A 16,731-nucleotide genomic window follows, 5' to 3' on the forward strand; every position below is an offset into this window, starting at 1 on the left:
TGTACTCCTCTCCCACAGAACGGCCACCCAAGAGAAGAGGGTGATAGGGTCTGCTGAGCAGAAGTGCATAGGGCAGGTTGGGGGTACTCCTGAGGAGAGACGTGCTGATAAAAGGTAATTTCCCCGAGCACTTGGCTCGGGATAGACTAGGGCTGCAATCAGAGGGCTCTGTTTGGAGCTTCCAGGCAACTGTCTCTATTAAGTGCCTGCTGTGTGCAAGACCCACTGACAGGTGCTTTGGGAGGACCAAGAGGACTTATGCATGGTGTTTGAGCTCTTGGGAGAGAGGCTGATGCCTGGTAGGGGATGTACAGACACACAGGGCACCTGGGAGAAGAAAGGCAGTGAGTTCCTCAATCAGGCAGACTTCTCAAAGGAGACCCTGTTAGCGTCCAGTTTAGGGCAGTGGTCAGTGACTTTGGAGCTTTGGGCCTGGGGGAGCCCCTGAAGATCCTTTTCCGATCCTGCCACCTCTCCGCCTCCCATGCTTATCTGGCAACCTTGGTCCATGTTTTCCCTGGAGCATGTCCTTCCTGCTCCCCTCAGCCCCCACTCAGGGCTAAGCCCTCTCTTTCCCTTCTGCCCAGCAAGTCCAAGGCTGAGTACCAGGGGGCAGGGGAAGGAGCTTGCTCAAGAACCCATTGAGGGCCCCCTGGGAGCCACCTCCTAGCTCCTGAGCCTAGGAGTGTCTAGGACCGTCTTACAAGAAGCGTAGATGATGAGGTGCTCTAGAGAAAGAAGGGGAGCCCAGGAGGAAGCTGTCTCTTCCATCTTCTGCCTCCATACCCAAATCCTTTAGAGGGAGCAGGTTCTATAACCCATCCAGCAATGGGCTCTCACCAAATTGTCCCATTTCCTCTCCCCACTCAATAAGGTGAAGCCAACTCATTCTCTTCTCACCCCTGCCCTGGGTTCTGGAGCAATGAAGAACTAGGGATCCTCAGCTGGGGCTCCCCACTCAGCCCATCAGGGCAGAATGGGCCCCTAGGGGTAATGATGATGAGGGAAGATGAATGTGACCCATCCTCACAGATCCCCAGTCCAATGGGAGACAGAGCTCCATCCTCAGGGAGCCTCAGTCTGAGGGAGACACAGCCCCGTTCTCATGGGGCCCAAGACTGAGGGGAGACCCAGTCCTGCCCCTTCAGGGCTGGTCTGACTTAACCTTCAACATCTCAAACCCCACTCAGGGAGTGATGACCAAGAGGTCACCTGAGCCACCTCCTGTCTTAGGTCAGAGTCCTTTCACTCACCCCGTGAACTGAGGACAGAACAGGCATGGGACAGGAAGGGAGCCTAGAGACCCCTGATCTAATTGGCCACTGCCTGACAGGACCCTTTGTTGTCACCTGTGGGGCCCTAGACTCTCCCAGCATCCTACCAAATAGCATTTCTCTCCTTTAGGAGTGACCCCTGGGAATGGCCTTGCCCTGTCCCGTCAACCCCTTCCCTTGCCCCAGACACTGATAATGGCTGAAGAGCAGGCCCGTGGGGTGAGGGAGTAGGGGAGGCCTGATAAGCTGACCTTCCTCAGCTCCTGTTGTGGCTGAGGCAGGCTGGTGGGCTGTTTGGTCTGTGGGCCCATGCTGGAGAGGGTCTCCTGTGAGGTAGCCGGGCTCAAGGCCTCACCAGGTTGAGACAGCCCGTACCTTGACAGGAAGGCCAGGCATGAGAGCCCTGCTGAGGTTCCTTCTGCCAGGACATGGCCCCTTTCTGGCCCATCAGGACATCCACCTTACTCCATGGTCCCCACCCCAGGAGATAAGGGGCTCCCCTGAGCCTCCCCCACAGCTTCTAGTACCCCGCAGGGTCCCTCGGGTCCCCGTTACTCTCCTGTCTAGTAACCTTGACCCCAGCAAGGAAAAGAGGAGGAGGGAAGAGTTGTGTCCCCACAGGAAACTGAGGCACAGAGACTGGCAGAGACCTCCCCAAACACCATCTGTCCACTCCTCAATGGTAGTGTGGTAGAGTGATAAAAATCTGGGGGACCGATTGGGGGAATTGAACCTGAGCTGACTATTAGATATTACAAATAGTTTTGTTCAGTGTAAGAATGGCATGCTGGTTTATACAGAAAATTTGGTTTATTTTTTAGAGATGCATTCTTAAATGAGTAAAGGTGACATGCTATATGTCTATAATTTACTTTTTAATATTTCAGCACAGAAAAGATGAAGCAAATCTGGCAAACAAAATGTTCATTATGCTATCCTGGTAATCAGTACTTGTAGTTTCATTGTACTGCTCTCTCCCTTTGTCTGAATTTTTAAAATTTCTCATAAAATTTCTCATTAAAAAAAAGACAAATGCTGTTCTAACCTAGGTCTGAATACCAATTCTATTTCTTTGCTGTGTGACCTTAGGCAAGTCACTTAACCTCTCTGGGCCCCATTCTCTTCACTGTTGTGATGTTTAAACATAGTAATGGATGGGGTGCACTAGTACAGTACCTCAGACATAGTAAGTGCTCAGTTAAAAATGGCTATTTTTGTAGCCTGGGAAAGTAGCTCATGCCTGTAATCCCAGCACTTTAGGAGGCCAAGGCAGGAGGATCACTTGAAGCCAGGAGTTTGAGATCAGCCTAGGCAACATAGCAAGACTCCATTTCTACAAAGAGTAAAAAATAAAAATAATAGAAAAGGATCATTATTTGTAAAATGAATGGAAAAGGTGTGTGTGCGTGTGTGTGTGTGTGTGTGTGTGTTAGGAGGAGTGTCTTCTCAAACTCTCAGCCTCAGTTTCTCAGCCCTCAGGAAGCAGTAGTTAATTACTTGGGTCAACAGCCACACCCTCAGTCCCTCCATGCCACAGGTTGTGTTGGGTGCTGGGAGCGGGGAAGGATTTGGGGTGCAGGGCCTCTCTTCACAGGACCAGTGGACACTGGTTCCTTAGAAGGAACACTGAAGTTAGTGGGCCCCCTTCTCATTTTGCATCCAGCCTAGGAACAGAGCAACTCCGTTTGGCCATGTCCAGTCACCAGCTTTAGGGATAGGCAGAGCTGGGGCGCTACACCCTCAACACCCACACAAAGAAGCAGAGCAGGTAAAACTGAAAGCCCTGTCCCAAGGACAAGGGCAGTGGGGCGTGTGCCGGTAACGGGAGAAGGCCAGCCCTTTCTTATTTTGGGAGGCAGGAGGCAGCAGGTGGCTGGCTGGTGCTGGGACATGTGAACCCTCCCATCGGGGGCCATGTGGTCAACAGCAGGGCAGCCTGGCAGTGCCAGGCTCAGCCTAGGCCCCACATGAGCCCATCAGCCAGAAGCATTTGTGGCCACAGAGGGGGGGAGATCCAGTTTATCCACAAGGGCATCCTCTGTAGCACAGCTTGCAAGTGGGGAAAAGGACACCTGGCACCTGCCCCACCCCCAAATTCCCCAAGGAAGCTGACTCCCGGGACCTGCGTGTTCGGAGAAGCTCCCAGTCTGAGTGGGGAGACGCAACCTTTATACCCCAGGAGCCCCTAATCCATGGGAGACACAGCCTCTGCCCTGAGGCAGCCCTCAGTCTGAGGGAGAAGACACAGACCTGGCATCAGAGAGCTCCAAATCTGAGTGGAGAGGCCCATTCTGAGGAGGGGGTTGGCCACAGTGAGGGCACGGGGGCTGCAGGGGCTGGAGCACTCCATTAGGCTGGTGGCAGCCACAATGTTGCAGGTTCCTGCAGGAGCCAAGTTATTTTGGGTGGACAGGAGGAGCAGGCGACTTTCCAGATTAAAATAGCTTTCCCTGGGTGTCATTCCTGAGACGTGTTCGGATCCCAGCAGCATGCTCGTCACACGGTTATGTTCCTCCTGTCCCTCCCAGTCAGGGTGGCCAGGGCCAGGTTGGCAGTCCTGCCCAGGCTGGAGGAGGTAGGAGAGTAGAGATGAGCCTTGCTTCCTAATCAGGGCAGCGTGGAAATGTGAATCCAGTCTCCAGGGCCACTGAAAGCTGCCCGCCACTTGCCCAACTCCTCCTAAAGGGCCTGCAGTTCTAGGAACAGGACGCAGTCTGAGCACTGCACAGTAGCGCTCACTCCCTCTTTCCCCTTGGCCATCCCTACAGCTCTTGCCTTCTTCCTTTGGCCGCCAGCTCCAGCTATCTCTGATCCCTGTCCCCCATGAACTCTCTGCCTTTCCTGCCCTCCCTCACCCACCACACAGAGGAATCCAGATGCCTTGCACACGTGACTCCTCTGAGCTGGGCAGAGGACCCTGGCCAGGCCCAGACAACATAAATACATCCTGAGAGTTTACATTGTGTGGGCCGGGAGTACACAGCAGTCGGCTGGCTGCTGCCCCTGTTTACCCCTGTTTATTCCCTGGGGGTTCATGGACAGGGCGCCAACATAGGAGGAGGGTGGAGGGAATCTTTGGGTGGCTGCAGCTGTGTGGATGTCAATGTACTAAGAACCCCAGGAAAGCTCGTAGGCCTCACAGGCCACTCCCTCCTACCACATCCCAGCTGCCCTCCCTGTTCCAATGAAGATGCCGTGATGCACGTGGGAGTCTGAGTACAGAGTGGCCTCCCTGAGTCTGTGGTTGGGGGGCCCCCTGGCCGTCCTTCCCCTTGGCCCTCAGCCCTGCCCCAGGAACCCAGCTCAGGCTTTCGTGGATTTTCTGAGGTCAGGCCAAGCTGGGCCTGGCTTGGGTTAATCATTATTCATGCTGTCTCTGGAACTTTTCCAGGGCGTTTTCATTTTCTGAGCACTTCTCATCTCTCAGCATCTTCCCCACTGGCTCTGAAAAGCAAATTCTGCTGGGATTGTCCATTGTGTGCATGGGAAGGTTGAGGCCCAAAGGGTATGCCAGTCCTGAGTCCCACCATAGCTATCTGTGGTGCTTGTATTCAGAATCCGTGAGAAGCCAGCAGAGATGACTGCCTCATAGTGACCCTGCACAGAGATCCACTTTACAGATGAGAAACTGAGGCTCAAAGTGGTTCAATGACTTGCCCACGGTTACTCAGCTGGTGAAGTCGCCATTCAAACTCAGCTCTGTCTGGCTCTGACTTCCTTGCATGGTCCTTCCCACCCACAGACCACCTCTTACCCAGAGAGCTCAGATGAGCAGACAAGGGGACAAGACGGTTTTCCGAAAGCTCCACTCTTTCCTAAGGTATTTCTATTGGAATGTCAGAGTGCATTCATTCCTGTGAATTCTTTCTCATTGGTAGTGTGAACTCCTGTGCCAGACATTGGTTGGGGGTGGGGGATGGTGGGAAGGACTAATAATAATAATAATAAAAATAACAGAAGCTAATGTTTATTGAGCACTTGCTGTATGCATGCTTCTGGTCTAAGTGCTATATAGTAAATACAGTATCTCAGAGAATCCTCACTACAATTCTGTAAGACATGGTATTATTCAGTCCAGTTTACAGCTGAGAAGACTGAGGCACAAAGAGGTATGGTGACTTGTCCAAGGTCAGATGTCAGAGCCAGGATTGGAACCCAGAGCCACTGTGCTGTGTGTAGGAGATCTGGGTGATGACTGACTTCGAAGAGTAGTTTAAGTAGCATGGGTGTGCACAGAGGCACACACACACAGCAACCAGTGAGGGTACAGGCGAAGCTGAGCCACGGAGTCTGGGAGTAACTGGAGTAGTGCAGGGTGGATTAGGGAAGGGTTCCTGGTGGAGATGGGATGTGTGGCAGGACTTAAAGGATGTGAGAGATACAGACCATGCCCAACAGTGTGGGGCCCTGGAGCAGGACTACCCGCAAAGAGTCACCCACATGACCTGAACATAGTAGGTGTTGAATAAGTGTTACTGGATGATGGGTGATAGCACCATGGTGGTTGTGATGGAAGTAGCAACAGGGGAGGGAGTGGTCTGGTGGTGCTGGTGGCAATGGTAGCTATGTCAGTGCTGGAGGAAGTAGTGATGATGGTGTGACAGTGGAGGTGTTAGGTGGTGTTGGTGATGAAGGTGAGAATGGAATTAGCAATAAAGGCAAGAACATAGACACCTTTTACTTTACCATCCTGTACAATCCTTAACAGCAGACACCAACCTCATGCATTCTTAATCCTCACAGCTACCTTCATGTGGTATCCTCATTTTATAAAGGATGACACTGAACCACAAGCAAGTCAAATCCTGCCTGTGCAAGGTCATAAGGCCAGTAAGTACCAGAAACCCGATTGGCTCAGACTCTCTGCCTTCAGGGCCAGTGGCTCTCAGCTTCCTCCCCACTCGGAGGGAGGGCAGTGTCATGATGCCATGGGTGGGTATTAAGGCAGAGGGCATGCTGCACTCCCAACACAGCAGGCTCAGCTGTGCTCTGTTTGGAGGAGTGGGGTGGATCAAGACTGAGTGACAGCAAATGCAGTTCTAATCCTGGCCCCACCACCCATGTGCTGTGTGACCTTCTCTGGGCAGTGGCCAGGGTAGATGTCAGCTGCCAGGTGACAGCAGGCCTGCCGGGCAGAGCCAGTGGAGCCTGGCAAGAGCCACACACACCAAGGGGATGAAGTCAGGGGTGAGAAATAATCCTGGAGTCAGAGGAAGGCTTGCTCGGGGTGACATTCCTGGAAAGCTCTGCTCTGATTGGCTTGAGATTGGGCTTCTACATAGGCCTTTCCAGTCAGGAACAGGTTTATTAATAAACCCTGTCTCTGCCCCTTGCCCTCACCCTGGAGAAAAGGCAGGGCTTCCTGGGGCTCCTGGGGTGGTGAGTTCCATTGAGGGGGACAGGGACTGAGCCCTTTAATGCAGTGCAAATGCCCTGTAGCTCCCAGACTACCTGCTTCTGCCATAGACTCGGGGGCTTAGGAGAAATGCCAACAGGAGTGGGTGGCATGCATGTGAGCACATGAGTGTGCAAGCATGCATGAATGTCTGCACGCATAGCGAGGTGTGTACACATGAGTTCCTGAATAAGGTTATCACGGTAATAATGGACTCCTGGGGGCTCCTGGGTGTATGGGTATATATGGATTGGCCTGTAAGAATGTAAACCTACGCCAGGTGCAGTGGCTCACACCTGTAATCCCAGCAATTTGGGTGGGCAAGGCAGGATGACCTCTTGAGTTCAGGAGTTCAAGACCAGCCTGGGCAACATAGTAAGACCCCTTTCTCTACAAAAAAAAAAAAAAATTGTTAAATTAGCCAGGCATGATGACACATGACTGTGTTCTCAGCCACTCAGGAGGCTAAGGCCAGAGGATCGCTTGAGTCGGGAAGGTCAAGCCTACAAGTGAGCTAAGACTGTGCCACTGCACTCCAGCCTGGGTGACAGAGTGAGACCCTGTCTCTAAAAAATAAAAATTAAAAGAGTGTAAACCTGTGTCTCAGCTGCTGGTGAGTACATTCTTCGTGTGCCCTTGTGAGCACCTAGGTGATGTGTGGGTGGCTGTGGGAGGAGGACTGAGTCTGAGGGTTGCCAAGGCCCTCCCAGGCACTTACCTCTGCAGCTCATTAGCACCCAAAGCCTAAATTTACTGCATCTGCTCCCCCACCCATGGGCTCTGACCTCATTAGGCCCCTGCCCCTTTCCTCAGACAGTGGGGCTGGGAAGGAGGGATGGCTCCTTTATCTGCAGTGTCGTATCCGTTGAGGGAGGAGGGAAAGTCCTGGGGGCAGGGGCAGGGGAATGCCAGGGCACGGAACTTAATATAGGCACCGGGCAGGCCGAGGAGGATGTCGTCTCCTATTACACCTGCCACCTGGCCCCCATCACATGATCAGCTCTTGCTGGCGAGGCATGGGCAGAGTAAGGAGCACCTACTCCTGGACATTGCAGGAGGCCGCCCTCCACCCTGCCCCCTCCACAAATGGAGCCCTTCTCCCAGCTGCTCCTCCTGGGAAGGCCAGGGTCCAGCCAGCCCTCTGCTCAGTGTGGCTCTGGCATGGATCGGCTGGGTGGTCCTGACCCCCAGTGGACCCGGTCAGGAAGGGAGGGAAGATGTGGGGAACCTCCCACTGACCTCAGCACAGCCACCAAGGGACAGCTTCCTTTGTTGCATACCCTCCCCCACTTCCCTGTTGACCCTCAGAATCATGGCCCCACACTATGGCATTCCTGTAGGCAGAGCCCTGGGCTAGAACCAGGGGCGACAGCCAGGGTGAGAAAGAGCAGGGGTGGCCAAGTCAGCAGCCCCTTCCAGACCCTCCAGGAGACCAGTGTGGATGCAAAAGAAGGCAGGTTCAAGGCCAGCTCCTCCTCTAAGCCCCTCCTAGATAGGGCTCAGACTGAGGGGAGACACAGCCCTGAGTCAGGGAGCCCCAGTCTGAGGGGAGACGCAGCCCCGTCCTCAGGCAGCCCCAGTTGGAAGGAATGATCATGCCACTTGTCCTCTCTTGGGTTTCTTGTGTGACCCTGGGGGTTTTACTCAATATCTCAGAGCCTCTGTTTTCTTGTCTGTGTAATGGCGACACTGCCACACACCTCAAAGATGTTTGGTTCATGCCAGTCAGATCACAAAACCTGAGTAAATGTAGCTGTTCTTTTTCATTTGGAGTTTTCTTGTGGAAGAAATCACCGCATTTAGGCTTTCTTTGGAGAAGCCAATTGCAGTGGGATCTCGTGCACCTCCCATTCCTCTCCCAAAGACTAATGTCTTAATGGTCTGGCTGTCTTGACATCCTGGCCTTCCCAGGCAGCCCCAGGCTGGACATTTAGAGTCAACAAATATTATGGAAAGTCAGTCATACAAGAGGCCCCAGGCCCGAGGACACCAGTGCAGCAGGGGTTAAGGCAAGCCCTGCAGCCACCCCCCCCCCCAGGCCAGTTCACTGTAGAGCTATGGACGAGGAGGGAGGAAGGTCCCTCTCACTAGCTACCTGCCCCAGGCCACTGGTCTGTCGACCTGGGGGACCCTCGACAGCTTCAGAGACTGGCTTCAGGGGACCTGGGGGATATACCTGCTCAAACCTGCAACTGCGAATGAGGACGGGAAGCTGCCAAGAGGTATACGTGTGCGTGTGTGTGTGTGTGTGTCTCCAGCCCCGTCACAACTGAAGAGTGGAATTCCCTCCCACATGCACTGAACGATGACACCACACATGGCTGTCCCAGGGACCAAGCCTTTCTGTGGCCTAGAGGGTCCAGACTGTAGCTATAAATGCCCCCAGAAAACAGTCTGGTGGCTTCTGGTCATTCACTTCTTTGGTACTTTGTAAAATTTACTTCTTACTGAGATGTCAGATTTGTGCATCAAATTGTACAAGTCGTAAGGGTGCAGCTTGGTGAATTTTATATAATGCCCACATAACCACCACCCAGTACAAGCGCAGAATGTTTTCAGCACCCCCGGAGGCTCCCTGTAGCCCCTCCCAGTCAATTCCACCTTCCAGAGGTCACCACTATTCTGACTTCTGTCCCCACAGATCTGCTTTGCCTGTTGGTGAATCTCATGTAAATGGAATCGCAGTGTATGCACTCTTTTGCGTCTGCCTCGTGCTGTGCAGTATTATGTCTGTGAAGTTCATCCATGTTGCTCAAGTAACACCAGGTTTTCCTTTTGTATTGCTGTGTAGTATTCCATTAAGCGGATATGCCATAGTTTATGTACCTATTCTGGGACATTTAGGTTATTTCCAGTTTTTAACTAATATGATGCAAGCAGACACAGTATTCCTGTACGTTTTCTGGTGCTCCTAAATATGACAACCCAAATCTTGAGAGCAGATTTTGAGGGCAACACATGGTTAAGAACTCCAGGGAAGAGGAATTAAAAATGACTGAACTTCTGCTCTGGGCCATGAGCTTTTGTGGATCCACTGGACCAACCACAAAGGAAGGATGACAGAGAAAGAGCAGCTCCCGAGGGGAACTCCTCTGAGCTCATCACTGAGCCTGGAGCCAGCCATGTGTGTCTGTGTGTGTGTGTGTGTGTGTGTGTGTGTGTGTGTGTGTGAGATTGGATTTGTTGCCGGGGCTGCCATAACACAGTACCACAGACTTGGCGACTCAGTAGTTTAAAACAATAGAAATGTATTCTCGCACAGTGAAGGAGGTCAAAAGTCTGCAATCAAGGTGTTGGCAGAGTCTGTTTCTTCCGGAGGCTCTGATGGAGATTGTTCCATGCCTCTCTCCTTGTTTCTGGGGGCTTCCAGCACCTTGGTATTTCTTGGCTTGCAGCTGCATCACTCCAATCTCTGACTCCATCATCACATGGCCTTCCGCTCTGTGTCTCCATGTCTCTGTTTTCAAATCTTTTTCTCCTTATAAGGACACCAGTCACTGGATTTAGGACCCACTCTAATCCAGTAAGAGCTCATCTTAATTTGATTACATCTACAAACACTCTATTTGCATCTACGGTCACATCCCCAGGTACTGGAGGTTAGGACTCTAACATATCTTTTTAGCACGGGGGTGGGGGGCACAATTCATCCAACAGCAGTGATTATAACTCTGTGTGTGTGTGTGTGTGTAAGACTGTGAGTGCGCATGAGTGTGTGTGTATTCATGTGTATACGAGTGAGGGGTAGTGAGTGTGTTACGTGCATGTGCTTGTGAGAACATGTCTGCGATGGTGTTTCTGGGTGTGCTTATGCGGCTGTGGGCATGTGTATATGAGCACGTGTGCATACATGCTTCTTTTTCCATGACTTGGAGACCCTGCTGGATGAGCTGAGAAGGGCAGCGAGGCAGGACGGTGGCAGCAGGTTGAAGAGGTGCTTGGGGCCAGCCAGGTGAGCAGGCAGGCCTTGCCTCATGAATCTGGAAGAGCAGCTGGTGGATACAGACTCTGAGAAAGAAGGACAAGGATATTTGTTGAGTTGGGGTAGAGGCTGGTAGGCCCAGGCAGTAGCTCCTGTCAGTAGTGCCTGTTCCCAGGTCTTCTTCCAGGACTATTCCTAGAAGCCCCCTCCACCCATGCTCCTGACCCTTGCATCCCATTTGCCTGGACAGAGAGACACTGCCTGACTCCTCCTTTCCCAGGGATAAAAGTCAGCACTCAGTTACCTATTGTGCCAGCCAGGTAGGGGCAGGGAAGGTAGCCAGCCCTTCCCTAGCCCCACCCCCAGTCTAGTCCAAAGGAACACCCAATCACCCATCCCTATACCCTGCCATGCCTCTCAACCTGTATCCTCCACCTTGGCTGGGGCTGGACCCCAGAAATCAAAGAAAAACAGGGGGAGCACATGGTCAGTCAGGTAAGGTCCAGAATGAGGGCTTCTTATCTCCCTAGGGCAGCTCTCTTAGGCAAGCCCACCATCAAGTGAGAGGATATTGGGAAGGTCTCCCCATAGTAATGTCAGCTCAGGGCCTGCTCTGAGCCAGGTTATCTCATTTAAATTTCACAATCAGGCCAGGTATGGTGGCTCATGCCTATAAGCCCAGTATTTTGGGAGGCTGAGACAGGAAGATCGCTTGAGCCCAGGAATTCAAGACCAGCCTGGGCAACACAGCAAGACTCCATCTCTACAAAAGTTGTAAAATTAGCTGGGCGTGATGGGGCACATCTGTAGTCCTAGCTACTTATGAGGCTAAGGTGAGAGGATCACTTAAGCCCAGGAGGTTGAGGCTGCAGTGAGCCATGATTGCACCACTGCACTCCAGCCAGGGTGACAACATTAGACCGTGTCTCTAAAAATAAATAAATAAATAAAAATAAAATAAACTTGACAACAAGTTCAAATGGTGTCCTCATTATTCCCATTTTACAGATGCAGTCACTGAGGCCCCAGGGAGTTAAGCGATCTGCCTAAGATTCCATGCCTTTGTTTATACATGTTGGAATTTTTCAGTTCTCTCTGGAAATCCAGATCCTCTGCCCCCACCCAGACTCAAACACAACTGCTCCCACCACGGCCCACCTGCGCACCCCACACATATCCTTGAAGTGCAGTCTTCCTCCCATCGTTCCCCAGGAAGATTCCCTGGTCTGTGGGGTAGCAAGTGTTGGGGTGGTCTCTCCTCCCCTCCCATGCTTCTAGATTCCTCTGTGGGGTCCCAATTTTGTTTTTGGAGAGGCAGCACACTCACTGCCTTTTTGAGTACTGTATGCCAATGGGCTTGCATGCACGCAGCTGGAGGAGGGCTGTGTGGGCATGAGGGGTGTCTGGACAAGTGGGCTTACTTGCCCACCTGGGGCACATGTGGGCATGCTGCGGTGGAATATACATTGCCTAGGTTGTGACTGTGTGTGCCTAGGCACAGGCGAATGAGTCCATGTGGGTGTTCATGAAGGGCCTGCCCCCTGCATGTTTGGGGGTCTGTAGAATGAGTCCCCATTTCTCTCCCCTTCCCAAATAACTGCCACCAACTTCAGTTCAGACTCCTGGGCCCCAGGTAAGGGGCTGGTGAAAACCGCCTCTGACTGGGAACAGAGACACCTGAGTCTCAAGCCCCACCCAGGCTGCTAGTGCCCTTGAGCAGGCATCACCCCACCCAGGCAGCAGGAGTGTCCTCACCCAATGGGATAGGGTGACATGGGGGAGGAGGTTTGAAGCGGGGAGAAAGCAGCGAGGCTTTCAGCTCTCCAGATGGGAGGCTCATTGCCCTAGCACTCAGTAGGTTGTAGGGAAGGGGGACTGAGCCAGGACTTGGCACTGACTACAAAGGGTAGGGGGCAGCACCCAGCACTCCCGCCGCGGCAGGCCAGGGGAGGGGCTGTGACGTTTGGTGGCCTCATGCAGCTGAGAGGAAGTAGCTAATTGCCAACCTGATGACTGGCGGCTGAGGAGTGGGGTGATGATGCCACTGGCAGAAGCAGGCGCCCTGGCGCAAGGAGGAGGCCCTTCAGTGATGGAGTGGGCCTGCATTCTGCGGAGGGTGAGACTGAGGTGGCTGCAGTCAAAGGAGAAGGGGGCAGGGGTTTGTTGAGGCTGTGACCGTGGGAAAGCGCTTCTCCAGGGCTTCCCTCAGCTTCAAGGGGAAAGAGTTCAGAGGCCCTGAGGGGATGAAGGGACTTGGGAAGGGGCTTCAGGGGGATGGGTTGGGGGGAAGGAGGTTCCTATTCTTGCTCCCCTTCTGTCTATGCTCCCCTAGTGTTCCTGTCTCTCCCCTCCCCCACCTTAGCTCCCTCTTTGGCCCCTGTGGCCAAAGCTGTTAAGGAAAGAGGGAGTGGACGAGGGTTCTTTTCACCAGAAGACCCCCAGGCACAAGCAGCCCACCTCACTGATGGTCAGAGCATCCAGAAGAAGTGGCGAGACTTCAGCTGTCCTCAAAGCAGGAAGAGAGAGTGTTTCTGGCAGAAAGAACAGCACAAGCAAAGGTTAGGCAGTGGGGTCTGGAGAGGCTGATGGAGGACTGGGACTTGGTTTCAATGGTTATGAGAGGAGGTGGGCGGATGTTCTGCACCAAGGGCCACACTGTCCTTCCCGGAAGAAACCGAGGGTACCCAGCACCCAGAGCTTCTCCCACATGCTGGCCACTGCCTCTGGCCCTGGCAGACCTGGGCCTCAACTGTCTGAGCAAGCCTCACAGGATGGGGACCCCACCTCCATTATTTCCAAGTGCATCAACCCCAAAGGACTGAAGCCCTGAGTCCCAATAAACAGGTCCCATCCATCTGTAGGCCAGTCAGCTGGGCCCCTAGCACCCCCTATGGGCAGTAAGCAACACTAATGGAGGAGGAGCCTCCAGCAGCCTGGGGTGGGGGTGGGGGTGGGGGTGGGAGAGTGAGGGGTGAGGCAGGAGACACAGACTTGCCCTCTAGGAAGCACACAGACCATGCCTCAGGAAACCCCAGTGTCACAGGTCACAGACACTGACCTTGAAGTGTTACTCTCATGGGTGAAATTTAGCCCCTGTCCTCAGGAAGCTCCCAGTCTGATGGGGCCACATATAGTGCTCTCAGCTGCCTTCTTTAGGGTGAAATTCAGCATCTGGCTTCAGGAAACTCCCAGTGTAAGGGGAGAGACATGACCCCTGCCTTTAAGGATCTCTCAAATGGGGGAGACCCACTGGATTTTCGGGAACCATCAATCTATTTCCAGACATGGATTAGACATTTCAGTGCCTCAAGGGCTGCCAGGAAAAACAAAATACAAGACATCCAATTAAATTGAATATCAGATAAACAACGAATAATAGTTTAGCATAAGTCTGTCCCATACAATATTTGGGACAGACTTACGCTATTTAAAGTATTCAGTTTAACTGGATCTCCTGCGTTTTTATTTGCCAAACCTGGTAACCCTAGGTGCCTCCAGTTTGAGGGAGGAGAGAGGACACCCCCTCCACCCCAGACGTGGGAAAGCAGGTAAACACCTCGGCGTGCTCCGGAGGGCAGGGGTGGGGCAGGAGGAGAGTCCTGGGGCTCCGGCTCGCGGCAGTTTAAAATTCCTTCCAGGCCAGAGCCCTAATCCCTCGGTGCACAATGGCCGCCTTCTCCCCCGCCGCCAGCGCCCACGCCCTCCCCCGCGGGGCCGTGGCAGTGCCACCAAGGGCCTCTTTAAGCCCCTTTGAAGCCGCGGAGCCCCGCGCCGCGGGAGGCCCCGCCGCTATGCCAGCTATGCCAGCTATGTCCCTGCTGCCGCCGGCCGCCACCGCTCCCCCATTAATGCTGGCTAATCTGGCTAATAAATAAACTCCCCTCCCAGCCCCAGCCCCGCGCCCACTCCTCCCCGCGCCCACTCCTCCCCGCCCCCGCAGAATCGATGTCAGGGCTCGACTAGAGCAAGCGGCCCCACTCCACCTCACTCCCTCGAGATGTAGTTGACGTTTTTGCTTATGGCTGCCCTAGGTCTGAGCCCGTCTCTGATTCTCGGGGAGACGTGGGATTTGGGAGGTCTCCGCCTGGCCACTGCGTTTGCCTTCCTCTTTTCCAGTCCACCTGCGCACCAGGGGCAGGGCACGTGGCTGGGTGAAGACGCTGGCCTGGATACGGAGGACTCGCGGGCTGGCAGAGCGCGCGGCGGCGGCGGGAGGAGACGCAGGTCACGCCCCCTTCCCGCCGCCGACGGGGCGCGCGCGCCGAAGAGCCCGGGACAGGTGACTCCTAGAGGACTGCGTCTGCACCTCCCCCGGCGGGAGTCCCTTCTTCGCGGCCTCTGCCGCCCCCTGCATCCCCTCCTGGGCTTCCGAGAGTCTGACTCAGCCAAGCCGGCATCGCTTCGCCTCCTACAACACACCCCGAGCGCGAGGAAAAATTACAGGATTGCAGGGGCACGGCTAATGCGCTCTAATTACCCACCGCCGCTGTCATCCGCGGCGCTCCGCGGCGCTGGGCCAACGCGGCGTAATTAGGCCGCCGCTCCCCGGTCCCAGAACCCTCCCTTCGCCACCCCCGACCCACCTCGCGGGGACCACTGGCTGCCGCCTCCTGCCGCCCTCCGGGACTGCCCCTCAGTCCCAAGAGAGCTGTGAGGCCTCATTGGGGGGTAGAACTTGGGGAGACCGAAGCCGGCCCCTCTGCTAAACCTACAGTCCTAGAAGGTCTCTGCTGGAAGAGACTGGGAGAGTGGGAGGGGCCAAGGACCTTTTTCGTTGACAGAAACACTGAGGTCTACTGGAAAGTTAGTCTTCAGTGGGAGGAGTGGCAAAGGCACGCAGGGCAGCAGTACCCACGTTTGGGCACGGAGAAGGGAAGGGAAGCCCGCCCAGCCAGAACTCCCAGACCCGCTGGTTTAACAGTGACTTTATGAGCAGCACAACGGGCTCTCTCCCCTGGCAGGGAAATTACCTTGCTGCCAAGAAAGGTGACATCCCCACCACAGACACGGAGGCCCCGCCCGCTGACCAGCTGTAGCCTGCTGGTCGTAGAGAAGCTGGTGAGGAGTGAGGTGGCTCTGGCCTCCCATGTCCGGTAGGGTGAGAGAGGCCCTGAAGATAGAAGCCAGGCCTGAAGGCCAGAATTAAAGGGGTAGCTTGGCGATCAGCTCCTTCCCCAAACCAGGCTCAGAGCTCTTCTCTATCAGGAATTCTTTCCTGAGGTCCAGGGGGTTGCAAAGTCATGGCCTTGGGCCACGTTTTATCTTCAGTGAGATTTTGTTTGGCTTGCAATGAGTGCATAGGTTTTAGGTTGAATGTGAGAGGCTGCAGACAATGTGGGTTCTCCGGCTGCCCTCCCAGTGAAGGTGGACCTCTGATTTAGACCGGCCCACTGGCCTGTGCCTTCATTCTTTTCCTCAGGGCCAGGATCTTAGTCCCCATGATTGCTGCCCCTTTGTGGTCTGCATGTTTCTTGGTAAGCGTGCCCAGTCAAGTGTGTCTGGGAGCCCCCTCTTCTCTGTCATGGTCGGGTTCCCTACATGCAGTGGCCGCGGTGGCTGCAAATGCTCCCGGATACCCCTCCGGCACTCCCTTTTGTCATCTTGAGTTTCAGTACGTGACTTGGGTGGCACCCTATCTTCTCCAGCAGGGATGGCAGCTATTTTTCTGCCATGAGACTAGAGGTTGGTTGAGAACAGGAAATTGGATCTCTCCCTTCAGACTGGGGTTTCACTAAGAGCTGGAGAAGGGGGGAATGTGGGAGGATTATCTTCCATCACAGGGAGCACTCCGAGGGCAAAGCTGTGTCTCCCTCAGTCTGGGGATCCCTGAAGACAGGGCTGTGTCTCCCTCAGACTGGGGCTCCCTGAGTCATGGCTGTGTCTCCCTCAGACTGGGGCTCCCTGAGGATGGGTCTGTGTCTCCCTCAGACTGGGGATCCCTGAGGACGGGGCTGTGTCTCCCCGCAGTCTGGGGCTCCCTGAGGACAGGGTTGCGTTCCCCCCTCAGACTAGGGCTCCCTGAGTCAGGGTTGTGTCTCCCCTCAGACTGGGGCTCCCTGAGGGCAGGGCTGTCTCCCCGCTTCAGACTGGGGCCTCCTCCAAAGGACAGGGACTGTGTCTCCCCTGGGACTAGGTTCTTT

The 16,731-nt window shown here is 54.3% G+C and overlaps 1 protein-coding gene across 1 annotated transcript; it reads left to right on the top strand.

Moving 5' to 3' along the window:
* Nucleotides 1–12,626: 12,626 nt before the first annotated feature.
* On the top strand, nucleotides 12,627–16,366 carry C4H6orf223 (chromosome 4 C6orf223 homolog). Its single transcript, XM_025383694.1, is given in 5 exon segments — nucleotides 12,627–12,707; nucleotides 13,023–13,149; nucleotides 14,065–14,139; nucleotides 14,708–14,836; nucleotides 14,839–16,366. Coding segments are annotated over 5 exon segments (699 nt in total). The 3' UTR covers nucleotides 15,126–16,366.
* Nucleotides 16,367–16,731: the final 365 nt, after the last annotated feature.

Source organism: Theropithecus gelada, chromosome 4 (genome assembly GCF_003255815.1).
Source record: "Theropithecus gelada isolate Dixy chromosome 4, Tgel_1.0, whole genome shotgun sequence".
NCBI lineage: Eukaryota > Metazoa > Chordata > Mammalia > Primates > Cercopithecidae > Theropithecus > Theropithecus gelada.